The following is a 24558-nucleotide window of genomic DNA, read 5'->3' on the forward strand; positions in this document are numbered from 1 at the left end:
CATACACAAACACAGCCTGTATACACTGACACAGACACATACACAGACACAGCCTGTATACACTGAAACTGACACTTACACAAACACAGCCTGTACACACTGACACCGACACATACACAAACACAGCCTGTACACACTAACACGGACACATACACAAACACAGCCTGTACACACTGACACAGACACGTATACAGACACAGCCTGTACACACTGACACAGACACATATGCAGACACAGCCTGTATACACTGACACCGACACATACACAAAAATAGCCTGTACACACTGACACCGACACATATACAGACACAGCCTGTACACACTGACACAGACACATACACAAACACAGACTGTACACACTGACGCCGACACATATACAGACACAGCCTGTACACACTGATACAGACACATACACAAACACAGCCTGTACACACTGACACCGACACATATAAAAACACAGCCTGTATACACTGACACAGACACATGCACAAACACAGCCTGTACACACTGACACTGACACATATACAGACACAGCCTGTATACACTGACACAGACACATACACAGACACAGCCTGTATACACTGAAACTGACACTTACACAAACACAGCCTATACACTCTGACACAGACACATATACAGACACAGCCTGTATACACTGACACAGACACTTACACAAACACAGCCTGTACACACTGACACACACGTATACAGACACAAACACAGCCTGTACAAACTGAAACAGACACATACACAAACACAGCCTGTACACACTGACACAGACACATATACAGACACAGCCTGTACACACTGACACAGACACATATACAAACACAGCCTGTACACACTGACACAGACACATATACAGACACAGCCTGTACACACTGACACAGACACATACACAAACACAGCTTGTATACACTGACACAGACACATACACAAACACAGCCTGTACACACTGACACAGACACATACGCAAACACAGCCTGTACACACTGACACAGACACATACACAAACACAGCCTGTACACACTGACACAGACACATACACAAACACAGCCTGTACAAACTGACACAGACACATACGCAAACACAGCCTATACACACTGACACAGACACATACACAAACACAGCCTGTACACACTGACACAGACACATACACAGCCTGTACACACTGACAGACACACATATACAGACACAGCCTGTACACACTGACACAGACACATACACAAACACAGCCTGTACACACTGACACAGACACATATACAGACACAGCCTGTACACACTGACACAGACACATATACAAACACAGGCTGTACACACTAACACAGACACATACACAAGCACAGCCTGTACACACTGACACAGACACATATACAGACACAGCCTGTACACACTGACACAGACACAAACACAGCCTGTACACACTGACACAGGCACAATCACAAACACAGCCTGTACACACTGACACAGACACATATACAGACACAGCCTGTATACACTGACACAGACACAAACACAGCCTGTACACACTGACACAGACACATATACAGACACAGCCTGTACACACTGACAGACACATACACAAACACAGCTTGTATACACTGACACAGACACATATACAGACACAGCCTGTACACTCTGACACAGACATATATACAAACACAGCCTGTACACACTGACAGACACATACACAAACACAGCTTGTATACACTGACACAGACACATATACAAACACAGCCTGTACACACTGACACAGACACATATACAGACACAGCCTGTACACACTGACAGACACATACACAAACACAGCTTGTATACACTGACACAGACACATATACAGACACAGCCTGTACACTCTGACACAGACATATATACAAACACAGCCTGTACACACTGACAGACACATACACAAACACAGCTTGTATACACTGACACAGACACATATACAAACACAGCCTGTACACACTGACACAGACACATATACAAACACAGCCTGTACACACTGACAGACACATACACAAACACAGCTTGTATACACTGACACAGACACATATACAAACACAGCCTGTACACACTGACACAGACACATATACAAACACAGCCTGTACACACTGACAGACACATACACAAACACAGCTTGTATACACTGACACAGACACATATACAAACACAGCCTGTACACACTGAAACAGACACATACACAAACACAGCCTGTACACACTGACACAGACACATACGCAAGCACAGCCTGTACACACTGACACAGACACATACACAAACACAGCCTGTACACACTGACACAGACACATACACAAACACAGCCTGTACACCCTGACACAGGCACATATGCAGAAACAAACACAGCCCCATACACACTGACACAGACAAAGATACAAGCACAGCCTGTACACACTGACACAGACACATATACAGACACAGCCTGTACACACTGACACAGACACATATACAAACACAGGCTGTACACACTAACACAGACACATACACAAGCACAGCCTGTACACACTGACACAGACACATATACAGACACAGCCTGTACACACTGACACAGGCACAATCACAAACACAGCCTGTACATACTGACACAGACACATATACAGACACAGCCTGTAAACACTGACACAGACACATATACAAACACAGCCTGTACACACTTACACAGACACATATACAGACACAGCCTGTATACACTGACACAGACACATATACAAACACAGCCTGTACACACTGACACAGACACAAACACAAACACAGCTTGTATACACTGACACAGACACATACACAAACACAGCCTGTACACACTGACACAGACACATACGCAAACGCAGCCTGTACACACTGACACAGACACATACGCAAACACAGCCTGTACACACTGACACAGACACATACACAAACACAGCCTGTACACACTGGCACAGACACATACACAAACACAGCCTGTACACACTGACACAGACACATACACAAACACAGCCTGTACACACTGACACAGACACATACACAAACACAGCCTGTACGCACTGACACAGGCACATATGCAGAAACAATCACAGCCCCATACACAGTGACACAGACACAGACACAGATACAGGCACAAACATAGTCCTGTACACACTGACACAGGCACATAGACAAGCACAATACAGCCCTGTACACACTGACTCAGACACAAATACAAACACAGCATTATACACACTGACACAGAAACATAAGAACATAAGAAATAGGAGCAGGAGTAGGCCATTCAGCCCCTCAGGCCTACCCCACCATTCAATAAGATTATGGCTGATCTGCCCCAGGCCTCAACTCCTCTTTTGTGCCAGCTCCTCATAGCCCTCTACTCCCCAATATTTCAAAAATCTACCTACCTCCTCTTTAAATACTTTCAGTGATCTAACCTCCACAACTCTCTGGGGTAGAGAATTCCAGACACTCACTACCCTCTGAGAGAAGAAATTCCTTCGCATCTCAGTTTTAAATGAGTTTCCCCCTTATTCTGTAACTATGTCCCCTAGTTCGAGATTCCCCCACTAATGGAAACATCTTCTCAACATCTACCCTGTCAAGCCCCCTCAGAATCTTGTACGTTTCAATAAGATCACCCCTCATTCTTCTAAACTCTAATGAATAAAGGTCTAACTTGTTTAGCCATTCTTGATAAGTCAACCCCTTCATCCCAGGGTTCAGCCTAGTGAATCTCTTTTGAACTGCCTCCAATGCCAGTATATCCTTTCTTAAATATGGGGACCAAAACTGTACACAGTGCTCCAGGTGCGGCCTCAATAACACCCTGTACAGTTGTAACAAGACTTCCCTATTTTTAAACTCCAACCCCCTAGCAATTCAGGCCAAATTCCATTTACCTTCTTAATTACTTGCTGCACCTACATGGGAACTTTGTGTGTTTCATGCACAGGAACACCCAGATCCCTCTGTGCTGCACATTTTTGGAGTGTCTCCCCATTTAAATAATAGTCTGCCTTTTGATTCTTTCTACCAAAGTGCATGACCACACACTTTCCTACATTAAACTCCATCTGCCAGGTTTTTGCCCACTCACTCAACCTGTCTATATCCCCTTGCAGATTCCTTATGTCCTCATCACATCATGCCCTCCCACCTATTTTTGTATCATCAGCAAATTTGGATACATTACACTCTGCCCCCTCCTCCAAGTCATTAATATAGATAGTAAATAATTGAGGCCCATGGACTGATCCTTGTGGCACTCCCACTAGTTACGTCTTTCCAACCTGAAAAAGACCTATTAATCCCGACTCTCTGTCTTCTGTGTGTTAACCAATCCTGCGTGCTAATACATTACCCCCAATACCACGAGCTCCTATCTTGTGCAATAATCTTTTATGTGGCACCTTATCGAATGCTTTTTGGAAATCCAAATACACGACATCTACCGGTTCCCCTTTATCAACTCTGCTTGTTATATCTTCAAAGAATTCTAGCAAATTTGTCAAACATGATTTCCCTTTCACAAACCATGTTGACTCTGTTTGATTGTGTTAAGCTTTTCTAAATGTCCTGCTATTTCTTCCTTAATAACGGACTCTAGCATTTTCCCAATGACAGATGTTAGGCTGACTGGCCGATAGTTTCCTACTTTTTGTCTCCCTCCCCTCTTGAACAGGGGCGTCACATTAGCAGTTTTCCAATCTGCTGGTACCCTCCTGGAATCCAGTGAGTTCTCCAATATTTCGACCAATGCCTCCACTATCTCTGCAGCCAATTCCTTTAAAACCCTTGGATGCAGGTCCTGGTGACTTGTCTGCCTTTAGTCCCATTAGTTTGTCAAATACTTTGTCCCTTGTCAGAGAGACTGTTACAAGATCTTTCCTCCTATTCCTCCTTGCTTATCTGATATCATTGGGATGTTTATAGTGTCCACCACCATGAAGACCAATGCTAAATATAGATTTAAATTACCTGCCATTTCCATGTTCCTCATTATAAATTCTCCAGTCGCATCCTCCAAGGGTCCCACACTCACTTTAGCTACTCTCTCTCTTTTTACATACCTATAGAAGCTCTTGCTGTTTGTTTTTATATTTCTTGCCAATTTACTTTCATAATCAATTTTGTCCCTCTTCATTAGCTTTTTAGTCTCCGCTGCTGGTTCCTAAAAAATTCCCAATCCTCCAGTCTACCACTAGTTTTCGCCGCTTTGTATGCCTTAGTTTTTGATTGGATTCTCTCCTTGACCATCTTTGTTAACCACAGGCAGTTCATCCTTCTCATTGAGTCCTTCTTTTTGACTGGGATAAATTTTTGCTGAGCGTTATGAAATATCTGCTTAAATGTCAGCCACAGCTCATCCACTGACCTTCCCCTTAGTCTATTTTCCCAGCCCGCTTTACACAACTCTTTCTTTGTACATCTGTAATTGCTCCTATTTAAGTTAAGGACACTGGTGTGAGACCTGAGTTGTACCCCCTCAAACTGAATTTGAAATTCTACCATGTTGTGATCACTACCCCCCAGAGGATCCTTAACTATGATATCTCTTATTAATCCCACCTCATCACACATTACGAGATCTAAAATAGTCTGTTCCCAGGTAGGTTCTGCAACGTATTGCTCTAAGAAACAATCCCTGATGAACTCTACAAATTCATCTCCCATGTTGCCCCTGCCAATCTGACTTGTCCAGTCAATATGCAGATTAAAATCACCCATGACAATTGTAGTGCCCTTCTTACACGCCCCCATTATTTCCCGATTTATACTTTGTCCTGCAGTGAGGCAACTCTTCGGGGGCCTATAGATGATTCCCACCCATGATTCCTTCCCCTTGCTATTCCTTATTTCCACCCAAACTGATTCTACATCATGATCTATTGCACCTATATCACTATTCACCACTGCACTGATACCTTCCTTTATTAACAAAGCTACCCCGCCTCCTTTTCCTTTTTGCCGATTTTTCTAGAACATCAAATGCCCTTGAATATTGAGTTCCCAGTCTTGGTCACCCTGCAACCACGTCTCTGTAATAGTTATCAAGTCATATTCATTTATTTCTATTTGTGCCGATAACTCATCTATCTTGTTACAAATGCTGCCTGCATTCAGATAAAGAGCCTTAAGCTTTGACTTTTTACCATTGTCACTCATTCTGATTCTAATTTGTGCTGTGCTCCACTCCTTATATTTTCTGCCCCTTCCTGTCACACTTTGATCATCGGTCCCCTCTTCACTATCCTGCACAGACACAATCACAGCCCTATACACACTGACACAGACACATATACAGACGTAAACACAGCCCTCTACACACGGACACACAACATGTACAGACACAAACAGAGCCACGTACACACTGATACAGACACATTTACAGATGCAAACACAGCCATATACACACTGACACAGACACATACACAAACACAAACACTCACACAAATGCATACACACACACACATACACACTCACATCCACAGACACACACACTCACACACATACTCACATCCACAGACACACACACACACACTCACACACATACTCACATCCACAGACACACACACTCACACACATACTCACATCCACAGACACACACACACACACACACACTCACATACAGGCACCCATACACACAAACATACACACACACATACAGACATACACACACACACTCACACACATACACACACACATACATACACACGTGTGCACACACTCACACACATATACACACACATCTACACACATACATACACACACACAGATACACATACACACAGATACTCACACACCTACACATATACTGACACTCACACACATATACACACACACATGCACACACACATACACACACACATATACACACATATGTACACACACATATACACACACTCACACACACATACACACACATTCACAGACACTCACACATACACACACACATTCACAGACACTCACACACATACACACACACACACACATACACACATATGCACACAGAGATACACACACTCACACACACACTCACACTCACTCACACACACACACACATACTCACATCCACAGACACACACACACACTCACATACCCATACACACACATATACACACGCACACAGAGACATACACACACACTCACACACATACAAATGCACACACACACAAACCCACACATATTCACACATACAAACACACACACACACGCGCACACACATATACACACACACATACACACACACAGATACATGCAAGCACAGATACTCACACACCTACACACATACTGACACTCACAGACACTCATATACACACACTCACATACACACACTCACACCGACACACACACGTACACGCACACACACAGATACACACACATATACATATGCACACAGTCACACACATACACACTCAAACACACACACACTCATGTACACATAAACACAGTCACAGACAGACACGTGTACACACATTCAGACAGCCAGCTGCACACAGAAACACACAGACACATAGGCCTGAATTTTACACTTGGCGGAGGGCGACACGATCGGCCGGCCCGAGAGCAGTTAGGAAACGGATTGCTGACCATGATTGACTGCGATTTCATGCTGACTGGCCAATTGATGGCAAGCGTAAGGCTCGTACTGAGATGCTCAGCGCTGCCAAGGTGGGGTGGGTAAGAGGGAGAGAGATGATGTCACCTTAAGGGCAGGTGAAGGCTGTGAGAGAGAGCTCCCTGCGGGTAGACAGAGAGAGAGCTCCCTGCGGGTAGACAGAGAGAGAGCTCCCTGCGGGTAGACAGAGAGAGCGCTCCCTGCGGGTAGACAGAGAGAGAGCTCCCTGCGGGTAGACAGAGAGAGAGCTCCCTGCGGGCAGACAGAGACAGAGCTCCCTGCGGGCAGACAGAGAGCGCTCCCTGCGGGTAGACAGAGAGAGCGCGCTCCCTGCGGCCAGACAGAGAGAGAGAGCTCCCTGCGGCCAGACAGAGAGAGAGAGCTCCCTGCGGCCAGACAGAGAGAGAGCGCTCCCTGTGGGAAGACAGAGAGAGAGAGCTCCCTGCGGGTAGACAGAGAGAGAGCTCCCTGCGGCCAGACAGAGAGAGAGCGCTCCCTGTGGGAAGACAGAAAGAGAGCTCCCTGCGGCCAGACAGAGAGAGAGCGCTCCCTGCGGGCAAACAGAGAGAGCGCTCCCTGCGGGCAGACAGAGAGAGAGCTCCCTGTGGGAAGACAGAAAGAGAGCTCCCTGTGGCTAGACAGAGAGAGAGAGCTCCCTGCGGGTAGACAGAGAGAGAGAGAGCTCCCTGCGGGCAGACAGAGAGAGAGAGCTCCCTGCGGGCAGACAGAGAGAGAGAGATCCCTGCGGGCAGACAGAGAGAGAGCTCCCCCTGCAGATAGACAGAGAGAGAGAGCTCCCTGTGGGCAGACAGAGAGAGAGTGCTCCCTGCGGGTAGACAGAGAGAGAGAGAGCTCCCTGTGGGCAGACAGAGAGAGAGCGCTCCCTGCGGGTAGACAGAGAGAGAGTGAGCTCCCTGTGGGCAGACAGAGAGAGAGAGCTCCCTGCGGCCAGACAGAGAGAGAGCGCTCCCTGTGGGAAGACAGAGAGAGAGAGCTCCCTGCGGGTAGACAGAGAGAGAGCTCCCTGCGGCCAGACAGAGAGAGAGCGCTCCCTGTGGGAAGACAGAAAGAGAGCTCCCTGCGGCCAGACAGAGAGAGAGCGCTCCCTGCGGGCAGACAGAGAGAGCGCTCCCTGCGGGCAGACAGAGAGAGAGCTCCCTGTGGGAAGACAGAAAGAGAGCTCCCTGTGGCTAGACAGAGAGAGAGAGCTCCCTGCGGGCAGACAGAGAGAGAGAGAGCTCCCTGCGGGCAGACAGAGAGAGAGAGCTCCCTGCGGGCAGACAGAGAGAGAGAGATCCCTGCGGGCAGACAGAGAGAGAGCTCCCCCTGCAGATAGACAGAGAGAGAGAGCTCCCTGTGGGCAGACAGAGAGAGAGTGCTCCCTGCGGGTAGACAGAGAGAGAGAGAGCTCCCTGTGGGCAGACAGAGAGAGAGCGCTCCCTGCGGGTAGACAGAGAGAGAGTGAGCTCCCTGTGGGCAGACAGAGAGAGAGAGAGATCCCTGCGGGCAGAGAGAGAGAGAGCTCCCCCTGCAGATAGACAGAGAGAGAGAGCTCCCTGTGGGCAGACAGAGAGAGAGCGCTCCCTGCGGGTAGACAGAGAGAGATCCCTGCGGGCAGACAGAGAGAGAGCTCCCCCTGCAGATAGACAGAGAGAGAGCGCTCCCTGCGGGCAGACAGAGAGAGAGCGCTCCCTGCGGGCAGACAGAGAGAGAGCACTCCCTGCAGGCAGACAGACAGAGAGACCTCCTTGCAGCAGACAGAGAGAGAGAGCGCTCCCTGCGGGCAGACAGATAGACAGCGAGAGAGCTCCCTGCGGGCAGACAGAGAGAGAGAGAGCTCATTGTGGGTAGACAGAGAGAGAGAGAGAGTTCCCTGCGGGCAGACAGACAGAGAGAGCGCTCCCTGCGGGCAGACAGAGAGAGAGAGAGCTCCCTGCGGGCAGACAGAGAGAGAGAGCTCCCTGCGGGCAGACAGAGAGAGTGCTCCCTGCAGGTAGACAGACAGAGAGAGAGCTCCCTGCGGGTAAACAGAGAGAGAGCTCCCTGCGGGTAGACAGAGAGAGCGCTCTCTGCGGGTAGACAGAGAGAGCGCTCCCTGCGGGTAGACAGAGAGAGAGAGCTCCCTGCGGGCAGACAGTGAGAGAGAGAGCTCTCTGTGGGCAGACAGAGAGAGCGCTCTCTGCGGGTAGACAGAGAGAGAGAGAGCTCCCAGTGGGCAGACAGAGAGAGCGCTCCCTGCGGGTAGACAGAGAGAGCGCTCCCTGTGGGCAGACAGACAGAGAGCTCCCTGTGGGCAGACAGACAGAGAGAGAGAGAGCTCCCTGCGGGTAGACAGAGAGAACGCTCCCTGCGGGTAGACAGAGAGAGCGCCCCCTGCGGGTAGACAGAGAGAGAGAGAGCGTGCCCTGCGGGTAGACAGAGAGAGAGAGAGCTCCCTGCGGGTAGACAGAGAGAGCGCTCCCTGCGGGTAGACAGAGAGAGCGCTCCCTGTGGGCAGACAGACAGAGAGCTCCCTGTGGGCAGACAGACAGAGAGAGAGAGAGCTCCCTGCGGGTAGACAGAGAGAGCGCTCCCTGCGGGTAGACAGAGAGAGCGCCCCCTGCGGGTAGACAGAGAGAGAGAGAGCGTGCCCTGCGGGTAGACAGAGAGAGAGAGAGCTCCCTGCGGGTAGACAGAGAGAGCCCTCCCTGCGGGTAGACAGAGAGAGCGCTCCCGGCGGGTAGACAGAGAGAGCGCTCCCGGCGGGTAGACAGAGAGAGAGAGCGCTCCCTGTGGGTAGACAGACAGAGAGAGCTCCCTGCGGGCAGAGAGAGAGAGAGAGAGCGCTCCCTGCAGGTAGACAGAGAGAGAGCGCTCCCTGCGGGTAGACAGAGAGAGAGCGCTCCCTGCGGGCAGACAGTGAGAGAGAGAGAGCTCCCTGCGGGTAGACAGAGAGAGAGAGCGTTCCCTGCGGGTAGACAGAGAGAGAGAGCGCTCCCTGCGGGTAGACAGAGAGAGAGCGCTCCCTGTGGGCAGACAGACAGAGAGCGCTCCCTGCGGGCAGACAGAGAGAGAGAGCGCTCCCTGCGGGCAGACAGAGAGAGAGAGCTCCCTGCGGGCAGACAGAGAGAGTCAGCTCCCTGTGGGCAGACAGAGAGAGAGCGCTCCCTGCGGGTAGACAGAGAGAGATAGAGCTCCCTGTGGGCAGACAGAGAGAGAGAGAGCGCTCCCTGCGGGTAGACAGAGAGAGAGAGAGCTCCCTGTGGGCAGACAGAGAGAGAGAGCGCTCCCTGCGGGCAGACAGACAGAGAGAGAGCTCCCTGCGGGCAGAAAGAGAGAGAGCTCCCTGTGGGCAGACAGAAAGAGCGCTCCCTGCGGGCAGACAGAGAGAGCGCTCCCTGTGGGCAGACTGAGAGAGAGCTCCCTGCGGGTAGACAGAGAGAGCGCTCCCTGCGGGCAGACAGAGAGAGCGCTCCCTGCGGGTAGACAGAGAGAGCGCCCCCTGCGGGTAGACAGAGAGAGAGAGCACGCCCTGCGGGTAGACAGACATAGAGCGCTCCCTGCGGGTAGACAGAGAGAGAGAGAGCTTCCTGCGGGTAGACAGAGAGAGCGCTCCCTGCGGGTAGACAGAGAGAGCGCTCCCTGCGGGTAGACAGAGAGAGCGCTCCCGGCGGGTAGACAGAGAGAGAGAGAGCTCCCTGCGGGTAGACAGAGAGAGAGAGCGCTCCCTGCGGGTAGACAGACAGAGAGAGCTCCCTGCGGGCAGAGAGAGAGAGAGAGAGCGCTCCCTGCAGGTAGACAGAGAGAGAGCGCTCCCTGCGGGTAGACAGAGAGAGAGAGCGCTCCCGGTGGGCAGACAGAGAGAGAGAGAGCTCCCTGCGGGTTGACAGAGAGAGAGAGCGCCCCCTGCGGGTAGACAGAGAGAGAGAGAGCTCCCTGCGGGCAGACAGACAGAGAGAGAGCTCCCTGTGGGCAGACAGAGAGAGAGAGAGCTCCCTGTGGGCAGACAGAGAGAGCGCTCCCTGTGGGCAGACAGAGAGAGCGCTCCCTGCGGGTAGACAGACAGAGAGAGAGCTCCCTGTGGGCAGACAGAGAGAGCGCTGCCTGTGGGCAGACAGAGAGAGCGCTCCCTGCGGGTAGACAGAGAGAGAGAGAGCTCCCTGCGGGCAGACAGAGAGAGAGAGAGCTCCCTGTGGGCAGACAGAGAGAGAGAGAGCTCCCTGCGGGCAGACAGAGAGAGAGAGAGCTCCCTGCGGGCAGACAGAGAGAGAGAGAGCTCCCTGCGGGCAGACAGACAGACAGAGAGAGAGCTCCCTGTGGGCAGACAGAGAGAGCGCTCCCTGTGGGCAGACAGAGAGAGAGCTCCCTGCGGGCAGACAGAGAGAGAGAGAGCTCCCTGTGGGCAGACAGAGAGAGAGAGCGCTCCCGGTGGGCAGACAGAGAGAGACAGCGCTCCCTGTGGGCAGACAGAGAGAGCGCTCCCTGTGCGTAGACAGAGAGAGCGCTCCCGGCGGGTAGACAGAGAGAGAGAGAGCTCCCTGCGGGTAGACAGAGAGAGAGAGAGCTCCCTGCGGGTAGACAGAGAGAGAGAGCGCTCCCTGTGGGTAGACAGACAGAGAGAGTGCTCCCGGCGGGTAGACAGAGAGAGAGAGAGCTCCCTGCGGGTAGACAGAGAGAGAGAGCGCTCCCTGTGGGTAGACAGACAGAGAGAGCTCTCCCTGCGGGTAGACAGAGAGAGAGAGCGCTCCCTGCGGGTAGACAGAGAGAGAGAGCGCTCCCTGCGGGTAGACAGAGAGAGAGAGCGCTCCCTGTGGGTAGACAGAGAGAGAAACCGCTCCCTGCGGGCAGACAGAGAGAGAGCTCCCTGCGGGTAGACAGAGAGAGAGAGCGCTCCCTGCGGGCAGACAGAGAGAGAGCTCCCTGCGGGCAGACAGAGAGAGCGCTCCCTGCGGGCAGACAGAGAGAGCGCTCCCTGTGGGCAGACAGAGAGAGAGAGCTCCCTGTGGGCAGACAGATAGAGAGAGAGCTCCCTGCGTGCAGACAGACAGAGAGAGAGCTCCCTGCGGGCAGACAGAGAGAGAGAGCTCCCTGTGGGCAGACAGATAGAGAGAGAGCTCCCTGCGTGCAGACAGAGAGAGAGAGAGCTCCCTGCGGGCAGACAGAGAGAGAGAGCTCCCTGTGGGTAGACAGAGAGAGAGAGAGTTCCCGGTGGGTAGACAGAGAGAGAGAGAGCTCCCTGCAGGTAGACAGAGAGAGAGCGCTCCCTGCGGGTAGACAGAGAGAGAGCGCTCCCTGCGGGCAGACAGTGAGAGAGAGCGTTCCCTGCGGGTAGACAGAGAGAGAGAGAGCTCCCTGTGGGCAGACAGAGAGAGAGAGCGCTCCCTGCGGGTAGACAGAGAGAGAGCGCTCCCTGCGGGCAGACAGAGAGAGAGAGAGCTCCCTGCGGGCAGACAGAGAGAGTCAGCTCCCTGTGGGCAGACAGAGAGAGAGCGCTCCCTGCGGGTAGACAGAGAGAGATAGAGCTCCCTGTGGGCAGACAGAGAAAGAGAGCGCTCCCTGCGGGTAGACAGAGAGAGAGAGAGCTCCCTGTGGGCAGACAGAGAGAGAGAGCGCTCCCTGCGGGCAGACAGACAGAGAGAGAGCTCCCTGCGGGCAGACAGAGAGAGAGAGCGCTCCCTGCGGGCAGACTGAGAGAGAGCTCCCTGCGGGCAGACTGAGAGAGAGCTCCCTGCGTGTAGACAGAGGGAGAGAGCGCTCCCTGCGGGCAGACAGAGAGAGCGCCCCCTGCGGGCAGACAGAGAGATAGCGCTCCCTGTGGGTAGACAGAGAGAGCGCTCCCTGCGGGCAGACAGAGAGAGAGAGCTCCCTGTGGGCAGACAGAGAGAGAGAGCTCCCTGTGGGCAGACAGATAGAGAGAGAGCTCCCTGCGTGCAGACAGACAGAGAGAGAGCTCCCTGCGGGCAGACAGAGAGAGAGAGCTCCCTGTGGGCAGACAGATAGAGAGAGAGCTCCCTGCGTGCAGACAGACAGAGAGAGCACTCCCTGTGGGTAGACAGAGAGAGAGAGAGTTCCCGGTGGGTAGACAGAGAGAGAGAGAGCGCTCCCTGCAGGTAGACAGAGAGAGAGCGCTCCCTGCGGGTAGACAGAGAGAGAGCGCTCCCTGCGGGCAGACAGTGAGAGAGAGAGAGCTCCCTGCGGGTAGACAGAGAGAGAGAGCGTTCCCTGCGGGTAGACAGAGAGAGAGAGAGCTCCCTGTGGGCAGACAGAGAGAGAGAGCGCTCCCTGCGGGTAGACAGAGAGAGAGCGCTCCCTGTGGGCAGACAGACAGAGAGCGCTCCCTGCGGGCAGACAGAGAGAGAGAGCGCTCCCTGCGGGCAGACAGAGAGAGAGAGCTCCCTGCGGGCAGACAGAGAGAGTCAGCTCCCTGTGGGCAGACAGAGAGAGAGCGCTCCCTGCGGGTAGACAGAGAGAGATAGAGCTCCCTGTGGGCAGACAGAGAGAGAGAGCGCTCCCTGCGGGTAGACAGAGAGAGAGAGAGCTCCCTGTGGGCAGACAGAGAGAGAGAGCGCTCCCTGCGGGCAGACAGACAGAGAGAGAGCTCCCTGCGGGCAGACAGAGAGAGAGCTCCCTGTGGGCAGACAGAAAGAGCGCTCCCTGCGGGCAGACTGAGAGAGAGCTCCCTGCGGGCAGACTGAGAGAGAGCTCCCTGTGGGCAGACAGAGAGAGCGCTCCCTGTGGGCAGACTGAGAGAGAGCTCCCTGCGGGTAGACAGAGAGAGCGCTCCCTGCGGGCAGACAGAGAGAGCGCTCCCTGCGGGTAGACAGGGAGAGCGCCCTCTGCGGGTAGACAGAGAGAGAGAGCACGCCCTGCGGGTAGACAGACATAGAGCGCTCCCTGCGGGTAGACAGAGAGAGAGAGAGCTTCCTGCGGGTAGACAGAGAGAGCGCTCCCTGCGGGTAGACAGAGAGAGCGCTCCCTGCGGGTAGACAGAGAGAGCGCTCCCGGCGGGTAGACAGACAGAGAGAGCGCTCCCTGCGGGTAGACAGAGAGAGAGTGCTCCCTGCGGGTAGACAGAAAGAGAGCACTCCCTGTGGGCAGACAGAGAGAGCGCTCCCTGCGGGTAGACAGAGAGAGCGCTCCCTGCGGGTAGACAGAGAGAGCGCTCCCGGCGGGTAGACAGACAGAGGAGAGCTCCCTGCAGGTAGACAGAGAGAGAGAGAGAGCTCCCTGCGGGTAGACAGAGAGAGAGCGCTCCCTGCGGGTAGACAGAGAGAGAGAGCACTCCCTGCGGGTAGACAGAGAGAGAGAGAGCTCCCTGTGGGCAGACAGAGAGAGAGAGCGCTCCCTGCGGGAAGACAGAGAGAGAGAGCGCTCCCTGCGGGTAGACAGAGAGAGAGAGCTCCCTGCGGGCAGACAGAGAGAGAGAGAGCTCCCTGCGGGCAGACAGAGAGAGAGAGCGCTCCCTGCGGGCAGACAGAGAGAGCGCTCCCTGCGGGCAGACAGAGAGAGAGCGCTCCCTGTGGGCAGACAGAGAGAGAGAGCTCCCTGCGGGCAGACAGAGAGAGAGAGCGCTCCCTGCAGGTAGACAGAGAGAGAGAGAGCTCCCTGTGGGCAGACAGAGAGAGCGCTCCCTGCGGGCAGACAGACAGAGAGAGAGCTCCCTGTGGGCAGACAGAGAGATAGCTCCCTGTGGGCAGACAGAGAGAGCGCTCCCTGCGGGCAGACTGAGTGAGAGCTCCTTGCGGGCAGACAGACTGAGAGAGAAAGAGCTCCCTGTGGGCAGACAGAGAGAGCGCTCCCTGCGGGTAGACAGAGAGAGCGCCCCCTGCGGGTAGACAGAGAGAGAGAGCACGCCCTGCGGGTAGACAGACAGAGAGCGCTCCCTGCGGGTAGACAGAGAGAGAGAGAGCTCCCTGCGGGTAGACAGAGAGAGCGCTCCCTGCGGGTAGACAGAGAGAGCGCTCCCTGCGGGTAGACAGAGAGAGCGCTCCCGGCGGGTAGACAGAGAGAGAGAGAGCTCCCTGCGGGTAGACAGAGAGAGAGAGAGCGCTCCCTGCGGGTAGACAGACAGAGAGAGCTCCCTGCGGGCAGAGAGAGAGAGAGAGAGAGCGCTCCCTGCAGGTAGACAGAGAGAGAGAGATAGCTCCCTGCGGGTAGACAGAGAGAGGGAGCACTCCCTGCGGGTAGACAGTGAGAGAGAGCGCTCCCTGCGGGAAGACAGAGAGAGAGAGAGCTCCCTGCGGGAAGACAGTGAGAGAAACCGCTCCCTGCGGGAAGACAGAGAGAGGGAGCTCCCTGCGGGCAGACAGACAGAGAGAGCTCCCTGCGTGTAGACAGAGAGAGAGAGCGCTCCCTGCGGGCAGACAGAGAGAGCGCCCCCTGCGGGCAGACAGAGAGATAGCGCTCCCTGTGGGTAGACAGAGAGAGCGCTCCCTGTGGGCAGACAGAGAGAGAGAGCTCCCTGTGGGCAGACAGATAGAGAGAGAGCTCCCTGCGTGCAGACAGACAGAGAGAGAGCTCCCTGCGGGCCGACAGAGAGAGAGCGCTCCCTGTGGGTAGACAGAGAGAGAGAGAGTTCCCGGTGGGTAGACAGAGAGAGAGAGCTCCCTGCGGGCAGACAGAGAGAGAGAGAGCTCCCTGTGGGTAGACAGAGAGAGAGAGAACTCCATGCAGGCAGACAGACAGAGAGAGAGCTCCCTGCGGGCAGACAGAGAGAGAGCTCCCTGCGGGCAGACAGAGAGAGAGCTCCCTGTGGGCAGACAGAGAGAGCGCTCCCTGTGGGCAGACAGATAGAGAGAGAGCTCCCTGCGTGCAGACAGAGAGAGAGAGAGCTCCCTGCGGGCAGACAGAGAGAGAGAGAGAGCTCCCTGCGGGTAGACAGAGAGAGAGCGCTCCCTGCGGGTAGACAGAGAGAGAGAGCACTCCCTGCGGGTAGACAGAGAGAGAGAGAGCTCCCTGTGGGCAGACAGAGAGAGAGAGCGCTCCCTGCGGGAAGACAGAGAGAGAGAGCGCTCCCTGCGGGTAGACAGAGAGAGAGAGCTCCCTGCGGGCAGACAGAGAGAGAGAGAGCTCCCTGCGGGCAGACAGAGAGAGAGAGCGCTCCCTGCGGGCAGACAGAGAGAGCGCTCCCTGCGGGCAGACAGAGAGAGAGCGCTCCCTGTGGGCAGACAGAGAGAGAGAGCTCCCTGCGGGCAGACAGAGAGAGAGAGCGCTCCCTGCAGGTAGACAGAGAGAGAGAGAGCTCCCTGTGGGCAGACAGAGAGAGCGCTCCCTGCGGGCAGACAGACAGAGAGAGAGCTCCCTGTGGGCAGACAGAGAGATAGCTCCCTGTGGGCAGACAGAGAGAGCGCTCCCTGCGGGCAGACTGAGTGAGAGCTCCTTGCGGGCAGACAGACTGAGAGAGAGAGAGCTCCCTGTGGGCAGACAGAGAGAGCGCTCCCTGCGGGTAGACAGAGAGAGCGCCCCCTGCGGGTAGACAGAGAGAGAGAGCACGCCCTGCGGGTAGACAGACAGAGAGCGCTCCCTGCGGGTAGACAGAGAGAGAGAGAGCTCCCTGCGGGTAGACAGAGAGAGCGCTCCCTGCGGGTAGACAGAGAGAGCGCTCCCTGCGGGTAGACAGAGAGAGCGCTCCCGGCGGGTAGACAGAGAGAGAGAGAGCTCCCTGCGGGTAGACAGAGAGAGAGAGAGCGCTCCCTGCGGGTAGACAGACAGAGAGAGCTCCCTGCGGGCAGAGAGAGAGAGAGAGAGAGCGCTCCCTGCAGGTAGACAGAGAGAGAGAGATAGCTCCCTGCGGGTAGACAGAGAGAGGGAGCACTCCCTGCGGGTAGACAGTGAGAGAGAGCGCTCCCTGCGGGAAGACAGAGAGAGAGAGAGCTCCCTGCGGGAAGACAGTGAGAGAAACCGCTCCCTGCGGGAAGACAGAGAGAGGGAGCTCCCTGCGGGCAGACAGACAGAGAGAGCTCCCTGCGTGTAGACAGAGAGAGAGAGCGCTCCCTGCGGGCAGACAGAGAGAGCGCCCCCTGCGGGCAGACAGAGAGATAGCGCTCCCTGTGGGTAGACAGAGAGAGCGCTCCCTGTGGGCAGACAGAGAGAGAGAGCTCCCTGTGGGCAGACAGATAGAGAGAGAGCTCCCTGCGTGCAGACAGACAGAGAGAGAGCTCCCTGCGGGCCGACAGAGAGAGAGCGCTCCCTGTGGGTAGACAGAGAGAGAGAGAGTTCCCGGTGGGTAGACAGAGAGAGAGAGCTCCCTGCGGGCAGACAGAGAGAGAGAGAGCTCCCTGTGGGTAGACAGAGAGAGAGAGAACTCCATGCAGGCAGACAGACAGAGAGAGAGCTCCCTGCGTGCAGACAGACAGAGAGAGAGCTCCCTGCGGGCAGACAGAGAGAGAGAGCTCCCTGTGGGCAGACAGATAGAGAGAGAGCTCCCTGCGGGCAGAGAGAGAGAGCTCCCTGCGAGCAGACAGAGAGAGAGCTCCCTGTGGGCAGACAGAGAGAGCGCTCCCTGTGGGCAGACAGAGAGAGAGAGCTCCCTGCGTGCAGACAGAGAGAGCGCTCCCTGCGGGCAGACTGAGAGAGAGCTCCCTGCGGGCAGACAGACAGAGAGAGAGCTCCCTGCGGGCAGACAGAGAGAGCGCTCCCTGCGGGCAGACAGACAGAGGGAGCGCTCCCTGCGGGTAGACAGACAGAGAGAGCGCCCCCTGCGGGTAGACAGAGAGAGAGTGAGCTCCCTGTGGGCAGACAGAGAGAGAGAGCGCTCCCTGCGGGTAGACAGACAGAGAGAGCGCTCCCGGCAGGTAGACAGAGAGAGAGAGAGCTCCCTGCGGGTAGACAGAGAGAGAGAGAGCGCTCCCTGCGGGTAGACAGACAGAGAGAGCTCCCTGCGGGCAGAGAGAGAGAGAGAGAGCGCTCCCTGCAGGTAGACAGAGAGAGAGAGATAGCTCCCTGCGGGTAGACAGAGAGAGGGAGCACTCCCTGCGGGAAGACAGAGAGAGAGAGATAGCTCCCTGCGGGTAGACAGTGAGAGAGAGCGCTCCCTGCGGGAAGACAGAGAGAGAGAGCGCTCCCTGCGGGTAGACAGTGAGAGAGAGCGCTCCCTGCGGGAAGACAGAGAGAGAGAGCGCTCCCTGCGGGTAGACAGTGAGAGAGAGCGCTCCCTGCGGGAAGACAGAGAGAGAGAGCGCTCCCTGCGGGTAGACAGTGAGAGAGAGCGCTCCCTGCGGGAAGACAGTGAGAGAGAGCGCTCCCTGCGGGAAGACAGAGAGAGAGAGCTCCCTGCGGGTAGACAGAGAGAGAGAGAGCTCCCTGCGGGTAGACAGAGAGAGAGAGCTCTCCCTGCGGGCAGACAGAGAGAGAGCTCCCTGCGGGCAGACAGAGAGAGGGAGCTCCCTGCGGGCAGACAGACAGAGAGAGCTCCCTGCGTGTAGACAGAGAGAGAGAGCGCTCCCTGCGGGCAGACAGAGAGAGGGAGCTCCCTGCGGGCAGACAGACAGAGAGAGCTCCCTGCGTGTAGACAGAGAGAGAGAGCGCTCCCTGCGGGCAGACAGAGACAGCGCCCCCTGCGGACAGACAGAGAGCGCCCCCTGCGGGTAGACAGAGAGCGCCCCCTGCGGGTAGACAGAGAGAGAGAGCGCCCCCTGCGGGTAGACAGAGAGCGCCCCCTGCGGGTAGACAGAGAGAGAGAGCGCCCCCTGTGGGTAGACAGAGAGAGAGAGCGCCCCCTGTGGGTAGACAGAGAGAGAGAGCGCCCCCTGTGGGTAGACAGAGAGAGAGAGCGCCCCCTGTGGGTAGACAGAGCGCGCCCCCTGTGGGTAGACAGAGAGCGCCCCCTGTGGGTAGACAGAGAGCGCCCCCTGTGGGTAGACAGAGAGCGCCCCCTGTGGGTAGACAGTGAGAGAGAGCGCCCCCTGTGGGTAGACAGAGAGAGAGAGCGCCCCCTGTGGGTAGACAGCGAGAGAGCGCCCCCTGCGGGTAGACAGAGAGCGCCCCCTGTGGGTAGACAGACAGAGAGAGCGCCCCCTGTGGGTAGACAGACAGAGAGAGCGCCCCCTGCGATAGACAGACAGAGAGAGCGCCCCCTGCGGGTAGACAGAGAGCGCCCCCTGTGGGTAGACAGACAGAGAGAGCGCCCCCTGTGGGTAGACAGACAGAGAGAGCGCCCCCTGTGGGTAGACAGAGAGAGAGAGCGCCCCCTGCGGGTAGACAGAGAGCGCCCCCTGCGGGTAGACAGAGAGCGCCCCCTGTGGGTAGACAGAGAGCGCCCCCTGTGGGTAGACAGAGAGCGCCCCCTGCGGGTAGACAGAGAGAGAGCGCCCCCTGTGGGTAGACAGAGAGAGCGCCCCCTGTGGGTAGACAGAGAGAGAGAGCGCCCCCTGTGGGTAGACAGAGAGAGAGAGCGCCCCCTGTGGGTAGACAGACAGAGAGAGCGCCCCCTGTGGGTCGACAGTGAGAGAGAGCGCCCTCTGTGGGTAGACAGACAGAGAGAGAGCTCCCTGTGGGTAGACAGAGTGCTGCCTCAGGAAGCTGCAGAGCTGAAAATGCCCAAATAAAGGTTTTAATTTCTGAAAAAATTGTCCATGCATCACATTCAATCACCTGAAATATATAGCTGATAAAAATGCTGTCTACAGGTGTTTATTTTTATTTTATTTCATAACGGAGATTTCATCCCACCCTTGAATGAGGTTTGATGAAAAATGTAAAGTCCGCCTGGCTAATTTGCCTGACCGGTCAGCCGGAAGGTTGGACGGACCACAAAAAGTCGGGGACAATGGTGCCGCTGTAGACACAGAAACAGATACAAACATTGGCTCACTATAAGACACACAGCTTTATTATAATACGTAATCTGCCAAGCTGTCTCAATGGGAGCGTGTTGATTCCCATTCCTATCCAGCCTCCTTTAAAACCAGACGTGGGTGAGTTGGAGGGTGTTGGGGCCAGGTTTCAGACTTTTTAACATTTTAACTTATTACCTGACATACCCACAGACACACACACCCACACACACAGACACACACACCCACACAGACACACACACACACACACACTCACACACACACACACACAGATATAGACACACACACACTGACACACACACCCACACACACAGACACACACACCCACACAGACACACACACACACTCACACACACACACACACACAGATATAGACACACACACACACACACAGACACACACACAGACACACACACACAGATATAGACACACACACACACACACAGACACACACACAGACACACACACACAGATATAGACACACACACACACTCACATACACACACACACACAGAAAATCACCCACACACACAGACACTGACACACAGACACACACACACACCCACACACACAGAAAATCACCCACACAAATGCATACTAGCTCAAACAGCCAGTCAGAGAAATGCATAATACACAAAAAAGAGACTGAGATAACAAATGCACAGGTGATAAAAAGCATTGACATAGACACACATAATAACAAGACACATAGCAAAGACACAAGCTCCCACACAAGTCAGGTCTGGCCGCTGGGAGTCAGCAGCAAGTGCCCAGACTCTAACTTACCCACAGTCCTGATCTGCTGACATGCAAACACACTGGTCTTCACTCATTTTCTTTCCTTGCTCGCAGACACCGGCCTCGATAACTAAAGAACAAAATCATTACGTGGGATTACAGAGAATCAGCTGCAGGCTGGTCGAGGCAGTAAGGGGTTAACCAAGGGGACACCGATGAGCTGGAGATAAAAGCAAAATACTGTGGGTTGCTGGAAACCTGAAACAAAAACAGAAAATGCTGGGAAAACTCAGCAGGTCCAGCAGCATCTGTAGAGAAAGAAAAACCGAGTTTCGAGTCCATATAACTCTTCTTCAGAGCTGAAGGGAAGTAGATGTGATGGATCTTATACTGTTTAAAGGTGGGGGGGGGGTTGGAGCAGGTGAAGCTGAATAGAAGGCCAGCGATAGGAAGGGGCTGAGGCGAGATTGACAAAGGGGTCAATGGTAGTGGTGAAGAACTAAAGAAGGTGCTGATAGTGGCGCAAAGATAAGAAAGCAGAATGTGCTAATAGCGGAACAATCGTCAGCACTCTGTGAAAGAACAACGTGGAACAGGTAACAGACGGCACTATCGGGGGTGTGGGGGGAAGGGGGTGGTGTTTGGGGGAAAAGGCCAGAAAAAAGGATTTAAAAAGGGGTTGAAAAAAAGGATAAACCATTGAATCAATGAATAAAAATGAAAACAAGTGAATAACAAATTAAAAATAAATTTTAAAAAGGGATTGAAACAGGGGTGAAGATGTCGGACAGAGTTCAGGGTCTGAAGTTGTTGAACTCTATATTCAGTCCGGAAGGCTGTAGAATGCCTAGTCGGAAGATGAGGTGCTGTTCCTCCAGTTTGCGTTGAGCTTCACTGGAACAATGCAGCAAGCCAAGGACAGACATGTGGGCATGAGAGCAGGGTGGAGTGTTAAAATGGCAAGCGACAGGGAGGTCTGGGTAATGCTTGCGGACAGACCGAAGGTGTTCCGCAAAGCGGTCACCCAGTCTGCGTTTGGTCTCTCCGATGGAGAGGAAACCGCATTGGGAGCAACGAATGCATTGGACCATTTTAACACACCGCACTGCTCTCATGCCCACATGTCCGTCCTTGGCCTGCTGCATTGTTCCAGTGAAGCCCAACGCAAACTGGAGGAACAGCACCTCATCTTCCGACTAGGCACTTTACAGCCTCCCGGACTCAATATTGAGTTCAACAACTTCAGACCATGAACTCTCTCCTCCATCCCCACCCCCTTTTTAATACCATTTTAAAAAATGTATTTTCATTTTTTATTCATTTATTTTAATTTTTATTAACTTATTCATTGTTTTATTCCTTATTTTTTAATCCCCTTTTAAAATCCCTTTTTCTATCCTTTTCCCCCAACCACTACCCCCAAAAGGGGGTCCATGTTGTTCTTTCATAGCATTTTCTGATTAGCTGGGAGCTGTGTGTCACTCAACAGCTCCCTGGATTTATTTCTCGATGTCTGTTCCTAGCATCAGGTTTGGGAATGAAACAAATCAAGTTAGCAGGGGATCAACCCTGGTTCAATGAAGAGTGCAGGAGGGCATGCCAGGAGCAGCACCAGGCACACCTAAAATGAGGTTTCAACCTGGTGAAGCTATAACACAGGACTACTTCTTGCCAAACAGCATAAGCAGCAAGTGATAGACAGAGCTAAGCAATTCCACAACCAACGATCAGATCTAAGCTCTGCAGTCCTGCCACATCCAGTCGTGAATGGTGGTGAACAATTAAACAACTCACTGGTGGAGGAGGCTCCACAAATATCCCCATCATCAATGATGGAGGAGCCCAGCACATCAGTGCAAAAGATAAGGCTGAAGCTTTTGCTACAATCTTCAGCCAGAAGTGCCGAGTGGATGTTCCATCCTGGCCTCCTCCGGAGGTCCCCAGCATCACAGATGCCAATTTTCAGCCAATTTGATTCACTCCACGTGATATCAAGAAACGGCTGAAGGCACTGGAGACTGCAAAGACTATGGGTCCTGAAAATATTCCGGCAATACATTCAGATTAGCCATGGTCTTATTGAATGGTGGAGCAGGCTCGAGGGGCCAAGTGGTCTACTCCTGCTCCTAATTCATATATGTTCGTATTTATGGTCATATATTCATATCTACGTAACTGAAGATCCTCAACCCTGGAACCATTCTCATGAATCTTTTCTCCATTCCCTCTCATGCCTTCAAATCCTTCCTAAAGTGCGGCACCCAGAAATATTCTAGCTGAGGCTGAATCAGTATTTTCTACAAGTTTAACATAACCCCCTTGCTCTTGTACTCTATTCCCCGATTAATAAAGCTCGGGTTATTGTGGGTAACTAAGACCTCATCCTGTATCTTTTTTTAACAAAACATATAGAGATATTCTCATTGCTATTTCTAAAAATTTAGAGGGTCCGTTTAGAGGGACCCTTCTGGAGAAGGGTCATACGGACTCGAAACATTAACTCTGTTTCTCTCTCTACAGATGCTGTCAGACCTGCTGAGTTTTTACAGCATTTTCTGTTTTTATTTCAGATTTCCAGCATCCACAGTACTTTGCTTTTATCTAAAAATTTAATACCGAACAAAGACCTAAAATGGCTGAATCTATGTCTGCCTGTGACCCCGAACAAAAGGAACAACCTGGCAGTATCGGAGAGACTTGCACATCGTTATCCCTGAAGAGACACTAACAGCACGCTGGGGGCTGCACAGACCAAATTCAAAGGGAACTTTACAAAGGCCATCTGCATCTCATAACCCAGGCTGGCCAACAGGAGTCTGCTCACCTGCTAAGACAAAGGGTCCCGCAACATTCTTTTCAATTCTTAATGGTCGAGACGTTTAACAATCCCGGGGACCCAGACAAGGGATACATGTCCTTTGTCAAAGACAGAGTAGAGAGGTGGGAGTCATGTGACATGGGGTTTCTGGCTTGTGGAACCAGTGATATTGCCTTGTTGTACTGCAAAACTCAGTCTGCTGTTTACCATCTGACTAGCAGCCTCACTGACAAGGAGCTCTGGGCTACTGGTTTTCAGCTCACCGACCTCCACGAAGGAATACCTCATTGGACTTTGATACCGGACTCTGGAACACATGTGAAACAATATCTCTTTTCTCTGTGGTCTCTGCACCTTAAGGCTTTCCTTTCCCTATCCCGCTTTTACTGCATGAAGGCAAAGGAGGTAACATTGTGACCCTGCTCCCGTGTTTTGAGTGTGTGCAGATAAACTAACCCTTTTGAGTTCATCCTACCTCGTGTCTGCAGTGTGTTTGTTAATAGAAAATTAGGTCACACCAAAACTGAGAGGTTGGGAAATATGCCACCGCTCATAAAAGGCGGAAGCAAATCAAAAATACCTTTCTGTTTAAGGATGAGCGGTGAGAGGAGAAATTAGTGCTGCTTA

At 53.6% G+C, this 24558-nt stretch overlaps 1 protein-coding gene across 1 annotated transcript in view; it reads right to left on the minus strand.

The window, feature by feature from the left end:
- LOC144691779 (complement component C6-like) overlaps nucleotides 1-24558 on the minus strand; it is a 109798-nt gene that overhangs the window by 5995 nt on the left and 79245 nt on the right. The window contains exon 16 of the mRNA XM_078560242.1: nucleotides 21162-21243. Within this exon, the coding sequence (XP_078416368.1) occupies nucleotides 21162-21243 (82 nt within the window). The remainder of the gene's footprint in view (nucleotides 1-21161; nucleotides 21244-24558) is intronic.

Source organism: Cetorhinus maximus, chromosome 2 (genome assembly GCF_964194155.1).
Source record: "Cetorhinus maximus chromosome 2, sCetMax3.hap1.1, whole genome shotgun sequence".
Classification (NCBI taxonomy): Eukaryota; Metazoa; Chordata; class Chondrichthyes; order Lamniformes; family Cetorhinidae; genus Cetorhinus; species Cetorhinus maximus.